At 52.2% G+C, this 13,604-nt stretch overlaps 1 protein-coding gene across 1 annotated transcript; it reads left to right on the plus strand.

The window, feature by feature from the left end:
• The first annotated feature begins 715 nt into the window (after positions 1–715).
• Positions 716–1,120, plus strand: LOC147975738 (uncharacterized). The gene has a single exon (XM_087520558.1). The coding sequence runs from the start codon at positions 716–718 to the stop codon at positions 1,118–1,120; it is 405 nt and encodes a 134-aa protein (XP_087376684.1).
• The last annotated feature ends 12,484 nt before the right edge of the window (positions 1,121–13,604 follow it).

Raw genomic sequence — 13,604 nt, forward strand, 5'->3', positions numbered from 1 at the left:
TTCATCGTCGGGTGCAGAGAAGGAACTCTGCTCAAGCACAAGCTCTTGTGCGATGAGCCGGCTACACTAGATGAGCTCCCGATTGTGGCGGACAAGTACGCCACAGTCGACTCCTCCATGAAGTCGGAAATCCGGGTTGATGCATCCAGAAAGGTGCTCCTGTCGGCTCCTCACATGCCGGCTGGTGACTCCAACCGGCGCCAATAGTCAAACAACAACAAGCGCAAGGCCAAGCAGCCGGCAAGTGGTAACAGTCGAAGACCAACAGCCGGAGGGGCAACTCGGCCCCAAGCGTCAGAAGGGCGGCAAGGCTGCTTGGCTGCCCACCTTCTCCTTTGAGAAAGCCCTCGACGCCCCGTGCAAGTTCCACAGCGGCGCGAAGCCGTCTAACCACACCACTCGGAAGTGCAACTAGCTCGCCCGGATTGCCAAGGGCGAGGGCCTGCCGACTCCTCCAGCCGGCCTGGCGCTACCGCCTCCTTCGCCGCCGGAACCCCAGCCAGTCGGCATGCTTCAAGATGAGTTTCCTGATGCCAACACCACCTACATCATCTTCACCAATGAAACCGACGACAAGCATAGCCGGTGTTAGCACCACCGCGAGGTTAATGTTGTCGCCTCATAGGACCCCCAATTCATGCATTGGTCCGAGAGGCCCATTAGCTGGAGCCGTGAAGACCAGGCGATCGTGATGCCCTTGCCGGGTGCTTATGCCATGGTGCTGGACTCCACCTTCTCAATGAAGAGGCGGGCTTGCCGCTTCTCCCGGATCCTGATAGACAGCAACAACAACATCAACGTCATGTACCTTGACACCATGGAGAAGCTGGGCATCAAGGAGAAGCATCTCCTGCCCAGTCGGATTGTGTTCCATGGCATCGTACCCGGACTTTCCTGCTTACCAATCGGCAAGATCAAGATCGACGTCCTGTTCGGTGACAAGCTCCACTTCTGCCGCGAGCCAATCTGGTTCGACGTGGTTGATATGGACATCCCCTACCACACGCTCTTGGGCCGGCTTGCACTGGCCAAGTTCATGGTGGTGCCGCACTACACCTACCTCAAGATGAAGATGCATGGTCCCAAGGGCATCATCACTATCACCGGTGACTACTGGTAGTCGCTCGCGTGGGCCGCTCCCAGCAATCGGCTGGCCGAGTCCCTCGTCATCACCGAAGAGAAGTGCCTCCTTGATCGGGAGGTGGCCATGGCCCGCGAGCAGCCGGCCATATCATCCAACCCCAAGGATGTGGAGGCCCAGGGCTCCTTCCAGTCGGCCAAGGAAACCAAGAAGATCGCTGTGGATCTGGCACACCCGGAGAGATTTGCTCTCATGGGGTCTAACCTCGAACGCAAATAGGAAAGCGAGCTCGTCGATTTCCTCCGTGAGAATTGAGGCATCTTTGCATGGTCCCCCAAGGACATGCTGGGTGTTCCAACGGATTTCCCCGAGCACAAGCTACATGTGAGATCGGATGCGAAGCTGGTCAAGCAACCCCTCCACTGCCTATCAGAAGAGAAGAGAAGGATTGTTGGTGAAGAGATCGCCCAACTTCTAGCAGGCGGCTTCATCATGGAAGTGTTCTACCCGGACTGGCTTGCCAACCCAGTCCTCATTTTGAAGAAGAATAACAAGGGTCGTATGTGTATCGACTACACAAGCCTCAACAAAGCCTTCCCCAAGGACCCTTTTGCCTTGCCCTAGATAGATCAAGTAATCGATTCCATGGCCGACTGCGAGCTGCTGTCCTTCCTGGATGCCAAATCCGGCTACCACCAGATCAAGCTGAACCCGGCCGATTAGCTGAAGACCACCTTCATCACACCATTCGGAGCCTTCTGCTACCTGACCATGACGTTCTGCTTGAGAAACTCCGGTGCCACCTTTCAGCGTTGCATGCAGAAGTGCCTCCGCAAGCACCTCGGCATAAATGCCCACGTCTATGTAGATGATATTGTGGTGAAGACGGAGAAGCGCGGCACCCTTCTGGAGGATCTCAAGGAGACCTTCGACAATCTGCGCCGTTCTCAAATCAAGCTCAACCCAAAGAAATCTTTCTTCGGAGTACCAGTCGGCCAGCTCCTTAGTTTCCTTGTCCCCGAGCGCGACATCGAGTGTAACCCCATGAAGATCAAGGCTATTGAGCGGATGTAGAGGCCGACCCGGTTGTGGGACGTCTAGAAGTTCACTTGGTGCTTGGCATCTCTTAGCCGGTTCATCAGTCAGCTGGGCGAGAAGGCCCTCCCCTTATACCAGCTGATGAAGAAGACCACTTGCTTTGAGTGGACCGACCAGGCGGACGAGGCCTTCCTCCAGCTCGACCAGATGCTGACCACGCCGCATGTCCTGGCTGCTTCGGCTGCTAAGGAGCCCATGTTCCTCTACATCGCCGCCACCAGCCGGGTGGTCAACGCCGTGATCGTGGTCGAGCGCCCAGAAGACGGCAAGGCACAGCCGTCCCAAAGTCCAGTCTACTACCTGAGTGAGGTTTTGTGCACCTCCAAGCAAAACTACCCCCATTTCTAGAAGATGTGCTACGGCGTGTACTTTGTCGCCAAGAAGCTCAAGTAGTACTTCCAGGAGCACACCATCATGGTCATCTGTACCGCCCCCCTTGCCGAGATCATAGGCAACAGAGATGCATCAGGCCGGGTGGCAAAGTGGGCCTTGAGCTGGCTCCCCACACCATCCTCTACAGGCCCCGCACCGCCATCTAATCCCAAGTGCTGGCCGACTTCCTAGTCGACTGGGCCGAGACCCAGTACTTGCCGCTAGCACCGGATTCCACTCACTGGCGGATGCAATTCGATGGCTCCAAGATGCGCACCGGTCTGGGAGCCGGCAACTTCCTCGCCTCTCCCAAAAGTGACATGCTCAAGTACACGTTGCAGATCCACTTTGCCGCCTCCAACAACGTGGCTGAGTACAAGGCACTCGTCCATGGTCTCCGGCTAGCCAAGGAGATCGGCATCTGCCGGATTCTGTGCTATAGTGACTCGGACTTGGTGGTCTAGCAGTCTTCTGGCGACTGGGATGCCAAGGACGCAAACATGGTGAGCTACCGATTCCTCGTCCAATAGTTCAGCGGGCACTGCGACGGGTGCGAGTTCCTCCACGTGCCATGGGCCAACAACGAGCAAGCTGATGCCCTGGCCTGGGTTAGCTCCATCCGGCAGGCCATACCAGCCGGCGTCTCCCTGCAGTGCCTGCGCAAGCCGTCTATCAAGCCTTCTCCGGAATCAGAGTGCATCTTCATGCCGGCTAGCCCAGGAGCAGTCGGATCCGGCTCGGGAACTTCAGCAGTCGGCCCGGGGACTTCGGCAAGTGGACCGGGGGCTGCGGCACTCCAACCCGGCCTGGAGACTTCAGAACCTGGCGCGGGGACTGCAGCACTGGGCCCGGGGACTTCAGCAACGCAGCAAGCAACGGCCGGCTCCGATCCGCCGCCTCCCAACCCGATCGTCTCGGTACCGGTTGCCGTCATGACAGTGGTAGAAGCACCATCTTGGGCACAGCCCATCCTCAACTTTCTGGTGAGCCGAGAGCTACCAGCCGATGAGATTTTGGCCCGGCAAGTGTAACACCAGGTAGCAGCATAAACAATAGTAAATAGAGAACTTGTCACGTGAAGTGTGACTAGTGTCTTCTAGATTTGGCATAGCAATCCTCTGAGATATTCATCAAGGCGAATGCGGCCACCATGCCGCCTCGAGATCCCTCATTGCCAAAGCTTTCTGCCATGGTTTCTTCTGGCCGACTGCTTTGGACGATGCCAAGAAGTTGGTCCAGAAGTGCAAGGGGTGCCAACGCTTCAGCTCCAAGCAACACCTGCCGGCCTCTACAACAGACGGAGCAAGGACTTGAGTGGTCGACGCCGAAGGACGAATAGTTAACACAGGGTCGGCAAAAGAAACAAAAGCCCGAATTGGATCTCCGGATTGCTGGATCACTGGTTTTGATGCTGATGTCGACTGAGGAACCTTGCTGGCAGGCATCCTCCTGCTCGAAGTCCTGCTCTTCCATCCCGTGGTCTTCTGGGGTTCATCTTCATCATCTTCCGGAAGGTCAATGACCTTTTGTGGCGTTACAAAAGACTCAATCATAAGAGTTCAGTCGACCGTCGGTTCCATTGGCAAAATGAAGGCAAGAGTCGTACCCACTTTGGAAGTAGCCGCGTCTTTAGTTTCCTCATCATCTTCATTCTTGTAAATGTTCATGGAGGTCCCAGAAGTGGCAGCACTGAAAGTTTTAGATCCCACTCGGTCAAGCAAGAGAATGAGTCAAATGTAATATGGACGTTCCCCAGTGACACAAAAGCAAAGAGAGAAAGCAAGACACTTAAGCAGAAGCGACAGGAACATCCACCTTGATCCTAGGCAAGGCCTTCTGAAGCTTTGAATGGGCGGTCTTGAGCTGCTTGACGGCCTTTTTGGATGGCGCCGGAGACGAAGTCCGAGTGCGTTTTTGCACTTGTGCGCTTCGAGGGGCTGCCTTTTCTCGCCCGCCCACAAGGTCTTGAGATTGTTTAGATCGACGCTCTGAGCGGGGTGGTGATTCGACTTCCTAACTGCCACCCGAGTTGTCACTACCATCTTCATGGTCATCGGGGGATTGCCAGTTGCCGCTCTCGTATGTTCTCTCCGTTCCCTCCTGGACTTTCTCACCGTTCGGCATCAAATACATCTCAGTATAAATCTGCAAGGTGAGGAGTCAAACAGGCATCAATCAGATTCAAGGACAGTTGCAAGTCAGAATAAAAATACACTCGGTAACAAAGGTCAGACCTTTTCCGGCTCGTTTTCGGTGTCATATGGGGCAACTCTCCTGGACTCCCTCGGGTTGTCTTTATTTCTAGTGATGCTCCGCAGCCACCGCTCCACCATCTCCTTGGAGACTTCCTCTGGGTCAACCTGAGCGGTGTCGCTGGGGCCCAAATACATCCACATCGGATGATCGCGAGCTTGAAGGGGCTGGATGCGTCTAGTGAGAAACACTTCCAACAAATCCATGCCAGTCACCCATCATGAAGCAGTTGGACTACCCGGTTGACTACCATGGACACCTCTCCCTTCTCTAATGGAGTCACGATAAGAGAAGACGGTTGGCGGACTAGGTCCATGGTGAAGGGGGGAAGACCGATGGACTGACCGGGAGTCGGAACGTCTCGGCAGTAGAACCAGGTTGACTGCCACCCTCTAACTGAGTCAGGAAGGGTCATGGCTGGAAAAGTACTCCTATCCCTTGTCTGAATCCCTAAACCCCGCACATTTGGATCATGTGCGTCTTTTCGTCATTCAGACTTGCCTTCTTCACAGACTGAGAATGGCAAGTAAAGATGTGCTTGGACAAACCCCAATGCGGTCGACAGCCCAAGAAGTTTTCGCACAGAGAGATGTAGGCATCGAGGTATGTGATTGTGTTGGGGGAGACGTGATGATGTTGGGCACCAAAAAAAGTTCAAGACACCCCGGAAAAAAGGATGTGGAGGCTGAGTGAAACCCCGGTCGACATGATTAGCAAGGAGGACGCACTCACCCTCTTGCAGTCGAGGCTCGGTCTTGTTCCTCGGCAACCTCCAAGACCCGTGGGAGATCAAGCCTCCACTGGCCAGGTCCTCCAAGTCTTCCTTCTATCATGGAGCGGATCCAGTCCCCCTGGTTCCAACCAGGCGGCAGACCAAACCTCGACGATGACCCCCGACTCGTCTTCTTGCCTTCACCGCCGCCGCCTTCTTGCGCTCTAGGGCCGCCGTCTTGTCCTTGCCCATGGCGACGGATTGCTCGCGGGCGAGCAGAGACGACGAAGATGGCAGAGAGTGTGGTGGAGAAGCAGGGGAAGAAGGGGATGATTAGGGTGCATCATGCTTTGCCTCGGCCAAGACACTATTATGAGGCCACATTCGAGTGGCTGAAGAGTGGGCCCAAGCGATCTAATCATATCCCGCAGCAGGCGCTCGCCCGATAAGTGGCGGAAAAGGCGGCACAATAATTGAGGCATCCTCATCTATCCACTCTGTTTACTACGGCGTGCTCCGTCCCTCGCGCTTTCCTGAAATTTCAAATATGTGATATCATGCCGAATATTTCATACCATATCAACACTCGAAGTTTATCAGTTTAGCTCACTCGACAACCTCTGAATCAATAGAGGTGACTGAAACAAGATCGAAGCTTCAACATGATTCACAGACTCAGATAAAATACCTCTAAAGTAAGGAATCGAGTTGGAATCAACTTTAGCTCTTTCTTCACTCGGACCTCAATCCATTCGGGGGCTAATGACGATGCCATGTACCTAGGGTAGGGTCATAGGCCTGACCTAGATGCCTTACCCAAGGACACTGCCCTAAAGTCAAAGACATTCAAGATACAACAGAAGAAACCGACTGAGTTAACCAAGGAGTGCAATCCACTCGACCCCCAACCTCACTCGGAAATCCCAATTCCATTCGACCAAGATGAAGTCACTCGACCATACAAGAAACCACTCGGAATATAGAAGGCATAAAGTCACTCGGGATGGCAACGGTCAGGCGTCCAGTCTATAGTCTTAAAGATCTTTTATAGCTCTTTATAACTAGCATTACCAGTAATACCCTATCTTGATTTATGTTGAACCCTATGAAACGTGGGATGGCTGGGGTCCTGGCGCACTCTGTATAAGCCACCCCCCTCCTTTGGCACAAGGGTTCGCACCCCCTGTAACTCTCACGCATAATCCAGTCGACCAAGTCTCTAGGCATCGAGACGTAGGGCTATTACTTACTCCGAGAAGGGCGTGAACTCATAAACCATGCGTGCACAACCTCGCCGTAGCTAAGATCTTTCCTCCTCCTACGTACCCCCTATTCTATTGTCAGACTTACTCCCACGACAAGGACCTTATGCTCCAGCTGATCTAGCGGACAGCCGGCCAGCACAAGCTCTCGGCTCCTTGGGAGGGGCCTTTCATCATTTGCAAGGCCCTGGGCAACGAATCCTACTACCTCATCGACGTAGCAAAGCCTAGGGCTCGCAAGAGGGAAAATTCGGGCCAGGGGACGGAACGACCATGGAACGCAAATCTTCTCCGCTGATTTTATAGTTGATGCAGTGTATGTACCATGCTACCTTTTGTATTAAGAAAAGACAACAGGTCCCCTGAGGTGCACTCGGGGCCTACCCTTTTTTATCTATATGATAAGTCTCGTCTATGAATGTGTTATTTCATTCTTTCACCCTGCCCGGGTCCGGTCAGCCGGCCCGGGGGCTCGCCGCATAGACTTAAGTTGGAACCACCCAAAGTCGGCTAAGTATTGTGCCGACACCTAAGCCCTATCTTCGCCTCAGCTACAGCTCGTAGCGCGATTGTCCGGCTGGCAAGAGCTAAAGTCCGGAAACGATGTCCACACGAAAAATGACTAAGGAAGAACACGAACATGGCCCAAGCCGGCCACTCGCCTCACCTGTCCGGCTGCTCAGTAGTCGGTCGGCCGGCTTCTTGCTTGACTCATCACACTCTAGGAAACTGAAGTAACTTGCTTATTCTAAACAGCCAAGTCCCTGACCCGGCAACAGATCGCAGCGCGGCTGTCCGGCTGGCAGGACGACAGCCAACAGAAGGCAGCAAAAGAAAAAGCCACACAGAGCAAAGGCAAAACCAAGCCGGAACCCAGCAAAAGCACAAGCATGTGTGAAATAAATTATTTACATAGCAAAAGGCTCAAGGCCAGCATTCAATAAAGTTTCAAATACACCCCAGTGGGTGGAATTGTGCGTGATTAACCTGTTCATCCAAGTACAAGACAAAAAACTAAAAAGATACCTAGGCCAGGGGGTAGAAGGCGGCATGAATGGGTCGGCGGTGGCGGCAGCACCGACTGATGGGGCATCTCGTCATCCGGGGTGTCATCATCATCGTCCCTGTCCTCGCCCTCCTAGTCCTCGTCGCTAGAGGCGATCTCCTCCGCCGAGTCCTCCCCCTCATCCGGGTTCAGCCCGAACCAAGAGGGCGGCACCTTGGTGCCTTCTGCCGCCAGCTCCGGGATGAAGATGCCAGTGTCGGCGTAGTCGGCAAGGGCCGTCGCGTGTTTGACAATATCATCGCGCGCCACCTCCAAGTCCGGCCCGGCCTCCTAACGGAAGGTGGCCAGCTGGGTCAACCTCACGTCTGGATACCAAGCCTTGACGAACTCCAGCGTTGCCCGAGCGCCTGCCCGAGCGGCGGCGCCCTTCCAGGCCTCAAACCGCTCGTCCGCCACCTCTAGCCAGTCGGCGGTCCGACTAGGAGTCCCAGGAATCAGAGTATCCGGCCAGAGCCCCGCCAGGACCTGCGACTCAACGCGTTGAAGACCGTGGAGCAGACGGTGCGCTGGCTCTAGGCGCATCTTGATGGCCAAGAGCTGCTCGCCTGGATTTCGGGGCTGATTCGGTGGAATGACTGTGCCCGCCCACCTCCGCCAGCTCGTTCGCAGGCCGGTCGCACTCCTTGGTGGCCTGGCTGCGCTCCTGCTCCTTGGCATGGAGCTCGCTCTTGAGCTTGCCCACGTGCGTCCGCAGCTGAGCGGCGACCTCTGCCAGAACAAGAAAGAAACGTCAAGCATCCACATAAGACAAGAAGTTGTAGGAAGATCCGGCCCGACTACTCCGCAGTCGGCCCGAATCTCGGGGGCTGCACCAAGTGGGTGCGCTAGTGCACCCCCACTGAAAGGCGGCCTACTTACCATGACTCTAGTTCAGATCAGCGGTCCGCTCGGCCATCGCCTAGTTCTAGAAGTTGTAGGCAGCCGCACACAAGTTGTGGTAGTCCTGCAACAAAAGCAACACTTCAACATTCAGAGCACGGCTTGAAGTTCCAACCCGCCTGCTCAACAGCTGGCATGGAACTCGGGGGCTACACCCAGTGGGTGCGCTAGCGCGCCCCCACAGAAGATTACAAGAATTGAAAGCAAGATCAAGAGCATACCCAGACGACCGTTTGCCTCACCAACAGCTCGTTCCTGGACTTCAGGAGGGTGGCGCCGTGGGCGTTGAACTGGTCCAGGACATCCTTTTCCGCGACATTAAGTACGGCCGAGCCTGCTCCCAACGTCCAGTCAGGCCGAGCGGGAATCTTAGCCTCGGTATCAGGCGCCGATGAGCTCGCAGCCCCAACCTCCATCGGCCTCGGCGCAGAAACCGCCCGCGCTAGACGCCGGCGCATGAATGCACGGGTCGGTACAGCCCGACTCACCACCAACTCGGCGCCAGATGGCGGCACCTCCGGCACTTTTGGCTGGCTGCCCCACTCGCCACCATTCGACGTGCGCAGAGGCACTTCCGCCTCTGGAATGATGGGGTCGGCTCCTCCCCGCTCCAGGGCCGTCTGGTCGACGCCGGCGCCTCCAGTTGGCACCTGGGCCTCCTTCATCGGCGGATCAGGCTGCTGCGGGTTGGTGGCTCCCGAAACCACGTTGCGGGTCGGCTCCTCCACCCGCTCCGCGTCTGCTGCCTCCGCCTCTGCGTGAGCCGCGACGTCCCGCTCCTGATGCGCCTCCCGCGCGTTCCTCTCCATCGCTTCCCGGAGGGCGGCGGCTGGGTCTAGGTGGCGGGCATCTTTAGGGCCGCCCGCTGCCCCAATCACCGAGGTGGACGGGGCTCGTGACACGAAGAGGGGAGCCTTGCAAAGAAAAATGAAAAGTTTGCGAGAAAGAAGCAAATACACGACAGAAACCCGCAAGAGAAGAAAAGCCAAGACAAAAATGATCAAGACCAGCCAAAACACTTATGCGGACACCATCGGGCGCTGCTTCGGGGTCCTTCGGATGGCGTCCACCTTCAAGGCCTCCTGCCGCTTGGTCGCGGCGGCCGTTGACTTGGCCTTCTTGGTCGGCCGGCTGCCGAACATCCCCACATCGGCATGGCACTTAGGCGCTCCGGGTGCTCCAGTCGGCACCCCGGCCATTGGCGACCTCGACGAGGAGCCGACTGACGTCCTATCGGCACCTTCAGGGCGGCCTTGCCCCTCGTCGTCTTCATCATCATCCAACCAGTCCCGGACTTCGCTGCCTCCTCCTGCGCCGCCTCCTGTGGCTCCGCCTGCTCCATCGCTGCTTCCTCCGATGGCGTCATCCTCCTCCATCGCGGCCGCCCCCATCTCAGGGTCGCCCATGTCGCTCAGTTCGCCGTCCGGATACCACTGGTGGCCGTGATCTGGCTCGCCGCCTGCCATCTGGCCAACGAAACGCTATGCCGCATTCGGATGGTCAGGTCTGATGAAAAGCACCTGCTACCTCTTTTAGCACTGCGTTGGTTTTCCCCGAAGAGGAAGGGATGATGCAGCAAAGTAGTGTAAGTATTTCCCTCAGTTTTTGAGAACCAAGGTATCAATCCAGTAGGAGGCTACGCGCGAGTCCCTCGCACCTGCACAAAGAAAATAAATCCTTGCAACCAACGCAAATAGGGGTTGTCAATCCCTATAGGGCCACTTACACGAGTGAGATCTGATAGATATGATAAGATAATATTTTTGGTATTTTTATGATAAAGATGCAAAGTAAAATAAAGACAAAGTAAATAGCAAAGTAAATAACTAAGTAGTAGGAGATTGATATGATAAAGATAGACCCGGGGGCCACAGGTTTCACTAGTGGCTTCTCTCGAGAGCATAAGTATTCTACGGTGGGTGAACAAATTACTGTTGAGCAATTAACAGAATTGAGAATAGTTATGAGGATATCTAGGTATGATCATGTATATAGGCATCACGTCCGAGACAAGTAGACCGACTCCTGCCTACATCTACTACTATTACTCCACTCATCGACCGCTATCCAGCATGCATCCAGAGTATTAAGTTAAAAACAGAGTAACGCCTTAAGCCACATGACATGATGTAGAGGGATAGACTCATGGAATATGAAGAAAACCCCATCTTGTTATCCTCGATGGCAAAAATACAATACGTGCCTTGCTGCCCTTACTGTCACCGGGAAAGGACACCGCAAGATTGAACCCAAAGCTAAGCACTTCTCCCATTGCAAGAAAGATCAATCTAGTAGGCCAACCAAACTGATAATTCAAAGAGACTTGCAAAGATAACCAATCATACATAAAAGAATTCAGAGAAGATTCAAATATTATTCATAGATAGACTTGATCATAAACCCACAATTCATCGGTCTCAACAAACACACCACAAAAAGAAGTTTACATCGAATAGATCTCCACAAGAGAGGGGGAGAACATTGTACTGAGATCCAAAAAGAGAGAAGAAGCCATCTAGCTAGTAACTATGGACACGTATGTCTGAGGTAAACTACTCACACTTCATCGGAGAGGCTATGGTGTTGATGAAGAAGCCCGCTGTGATCGATGCCCCCTCCGGCGGAGCTCCGGAATAGGCCCCAAGATGGGATCTCGTGGATACAGAAAGTTGCAGCGGTGGAATTAGGATTTTGGCTCCGTATCTGATCATTTGGGAGTACGTGGGTATATATAGGAGGAAGAAGTACGTCGGTGGAGCAACAGGGGGCCCACGAGGGTGGAGGGAGCGCCTGGGGGGTAGGCGCACCCCCTACCTCGTGGCCTCCTGTTACGTGTCTTGACGTAGGGTCCAAGTCTCCTGAGTTGTATTCGATGAGAAAATGACGCTCCCGAAGGTTTCATTCCGTTTGGACTCCGTTTGATATTCCTTTTCTTCGAAACGCTAAAACAGGCAAAAAAATAGCAATTCTGGGCTAGGCTTCAGGTTAATAGGTTAGTCCCAAAAATAATATAAAAGTGGATAATAAATCCCAATAATGTCCAAAACAGTAGATAATATAGCATGGAGCAATCAAAAATTATAGATACATTGGAGACGTATCAAGCATCCCCAAGCTTAATTCCTACTCGTCCTCAAGTAGGTAAATGATAAAAACAGAATTTTTGATGCGGAGTGCTACTTGGCATAATTTTAATGTAATTCTTCTTAATTGTGGTATGAATATTCAGATCCGAAAGATTCAAGACAAAAGTTCATATTGACATAGAAAATAATAATACTTCAAGCATACTAACAAAGCAATTATGTCTTCTCAAAATAACATGGCTAAAGAAAGTTATCTGTACAAAATCATATAGTCTGGCTATGCTCTATCTTCACCACACAAAATATTTAAATCATGCACAACCCCGATGACAAGCCAAGCAATTGTTTCATACTTTTGACATTCTCAAAACTTCTTCAATCTTCACGCAATACATGAGCGTGAGCCATGGATATAGCACTATAGGTGGAATAGAGTGGTGGTTGTGGAGAAGACAAAAAGGGAGAGATCGTCTCACATCAACTAGGCGTATCAACGGGCTATGGAGATGCCCATCAATAGATATCAATGTGAGTGAGTAGGGATTGTCATGCAACGGATGCACTAGAGCTATAAGTATATGGAAGCTCAAAAAGAAACTAAGTGGGTGTGCAACCAACTTGCTTGCTCATGAAGACCTAGGGCAATTTGAGGAAGCCCATCATTGGAATATACAAGCCAAGTTCTATAATGAAAGATTCCCACTAGTATATGAAAGTGATAACCTGAGAGACTCTCTTCTATGTAGATCATGGTGCTACTTTGAAGCACAAGTGTGGTAAAAGGATAGTAACATTGTCCCTTCTCTCGTTTTCTCTCATTTTTTTTATTTTTTTTCTTTGGGCTTGTTCTCTTTTTTTATGGCCTCTTTTATTTCTCTTTTTTTTCGTCCGGAGTCTCATCCCGACTTGTGGGGGAATCATAGTCTCCATCATTCTTTCCTCACCGGGACAATGCTCTAATAATGATTATCATCGCACTTTTATTTTTCTTACAACTCGATACTTACAACAAAATATGGCTCTACGTGAATGCCTCCGGCGGTGTACCGGGATATTCAATGATGCATGAGTGATATGTATGAAAGAATTATGAATGGTGGCTTTGCCACAAATACGATGTCAACTACATGATCATGCTAAGCAATATGACAATGATGGAGTGTGTCATAATAAACGGAATGGTGGAAAGTTGCATGGCAATATATCTCGGAATGGCTATGGAAATGCCATAATAGGTAGGTATGGTGGCTTTTTTGAGGAAGGTATATGGTGGGTGTATGGTACCGGCGAAAAGGTGCGCGGTATTAGAGAGGCTAGCAAAGGTGGAAGGGTGAGAGTGCGTATAATCCATGGACTCAACATTAGTCATAAAGAACTCATATACTTATTGCGAAAATCTACAAGTTATCAAAGAAAAGTATTACGCGCATGCTCCTAGGGGGATAGATTGGTAGGAAAAGACCATCGCTCGTCCCCGACCGCCACTCATAAGGAAGGCAATCAAAAAATAAATCATGCTCCGACTTCATCACATAACGGTTCACCATACGTGCATGCTACGGAAATCACAAGCTTCAACACAAGTATTTCTCAAATTCACAACTACTCAACTAGCATGACTTTAATATCACCATCTCCATATCTCAAAACAATTATCAAGTATCAAACTTATCATAGTATTCAACACACTCATAAGAGAGTTTTATTATTAATCTTGCATACCAAGCATATTAGGATTTTAAGAAAATTACCATGCTATTAAGACTCTCAAAATAATCTAAGTGAAGCATGAGAG

The sequence above is a fragment of the Triticum urartu genome, chromosome 4A, assembly GCF_056163025.1.
Source record: "Triticum urartu cultivar PI428250 chromosome 4A, HENAU_Tu73, whole genome shotgun sequence".
NCBI lineage: Eukaryota > Viridiplantae > Streptophyta > Magnoliopsida > Poales > Poaceae > Triticum > Triticum urartu.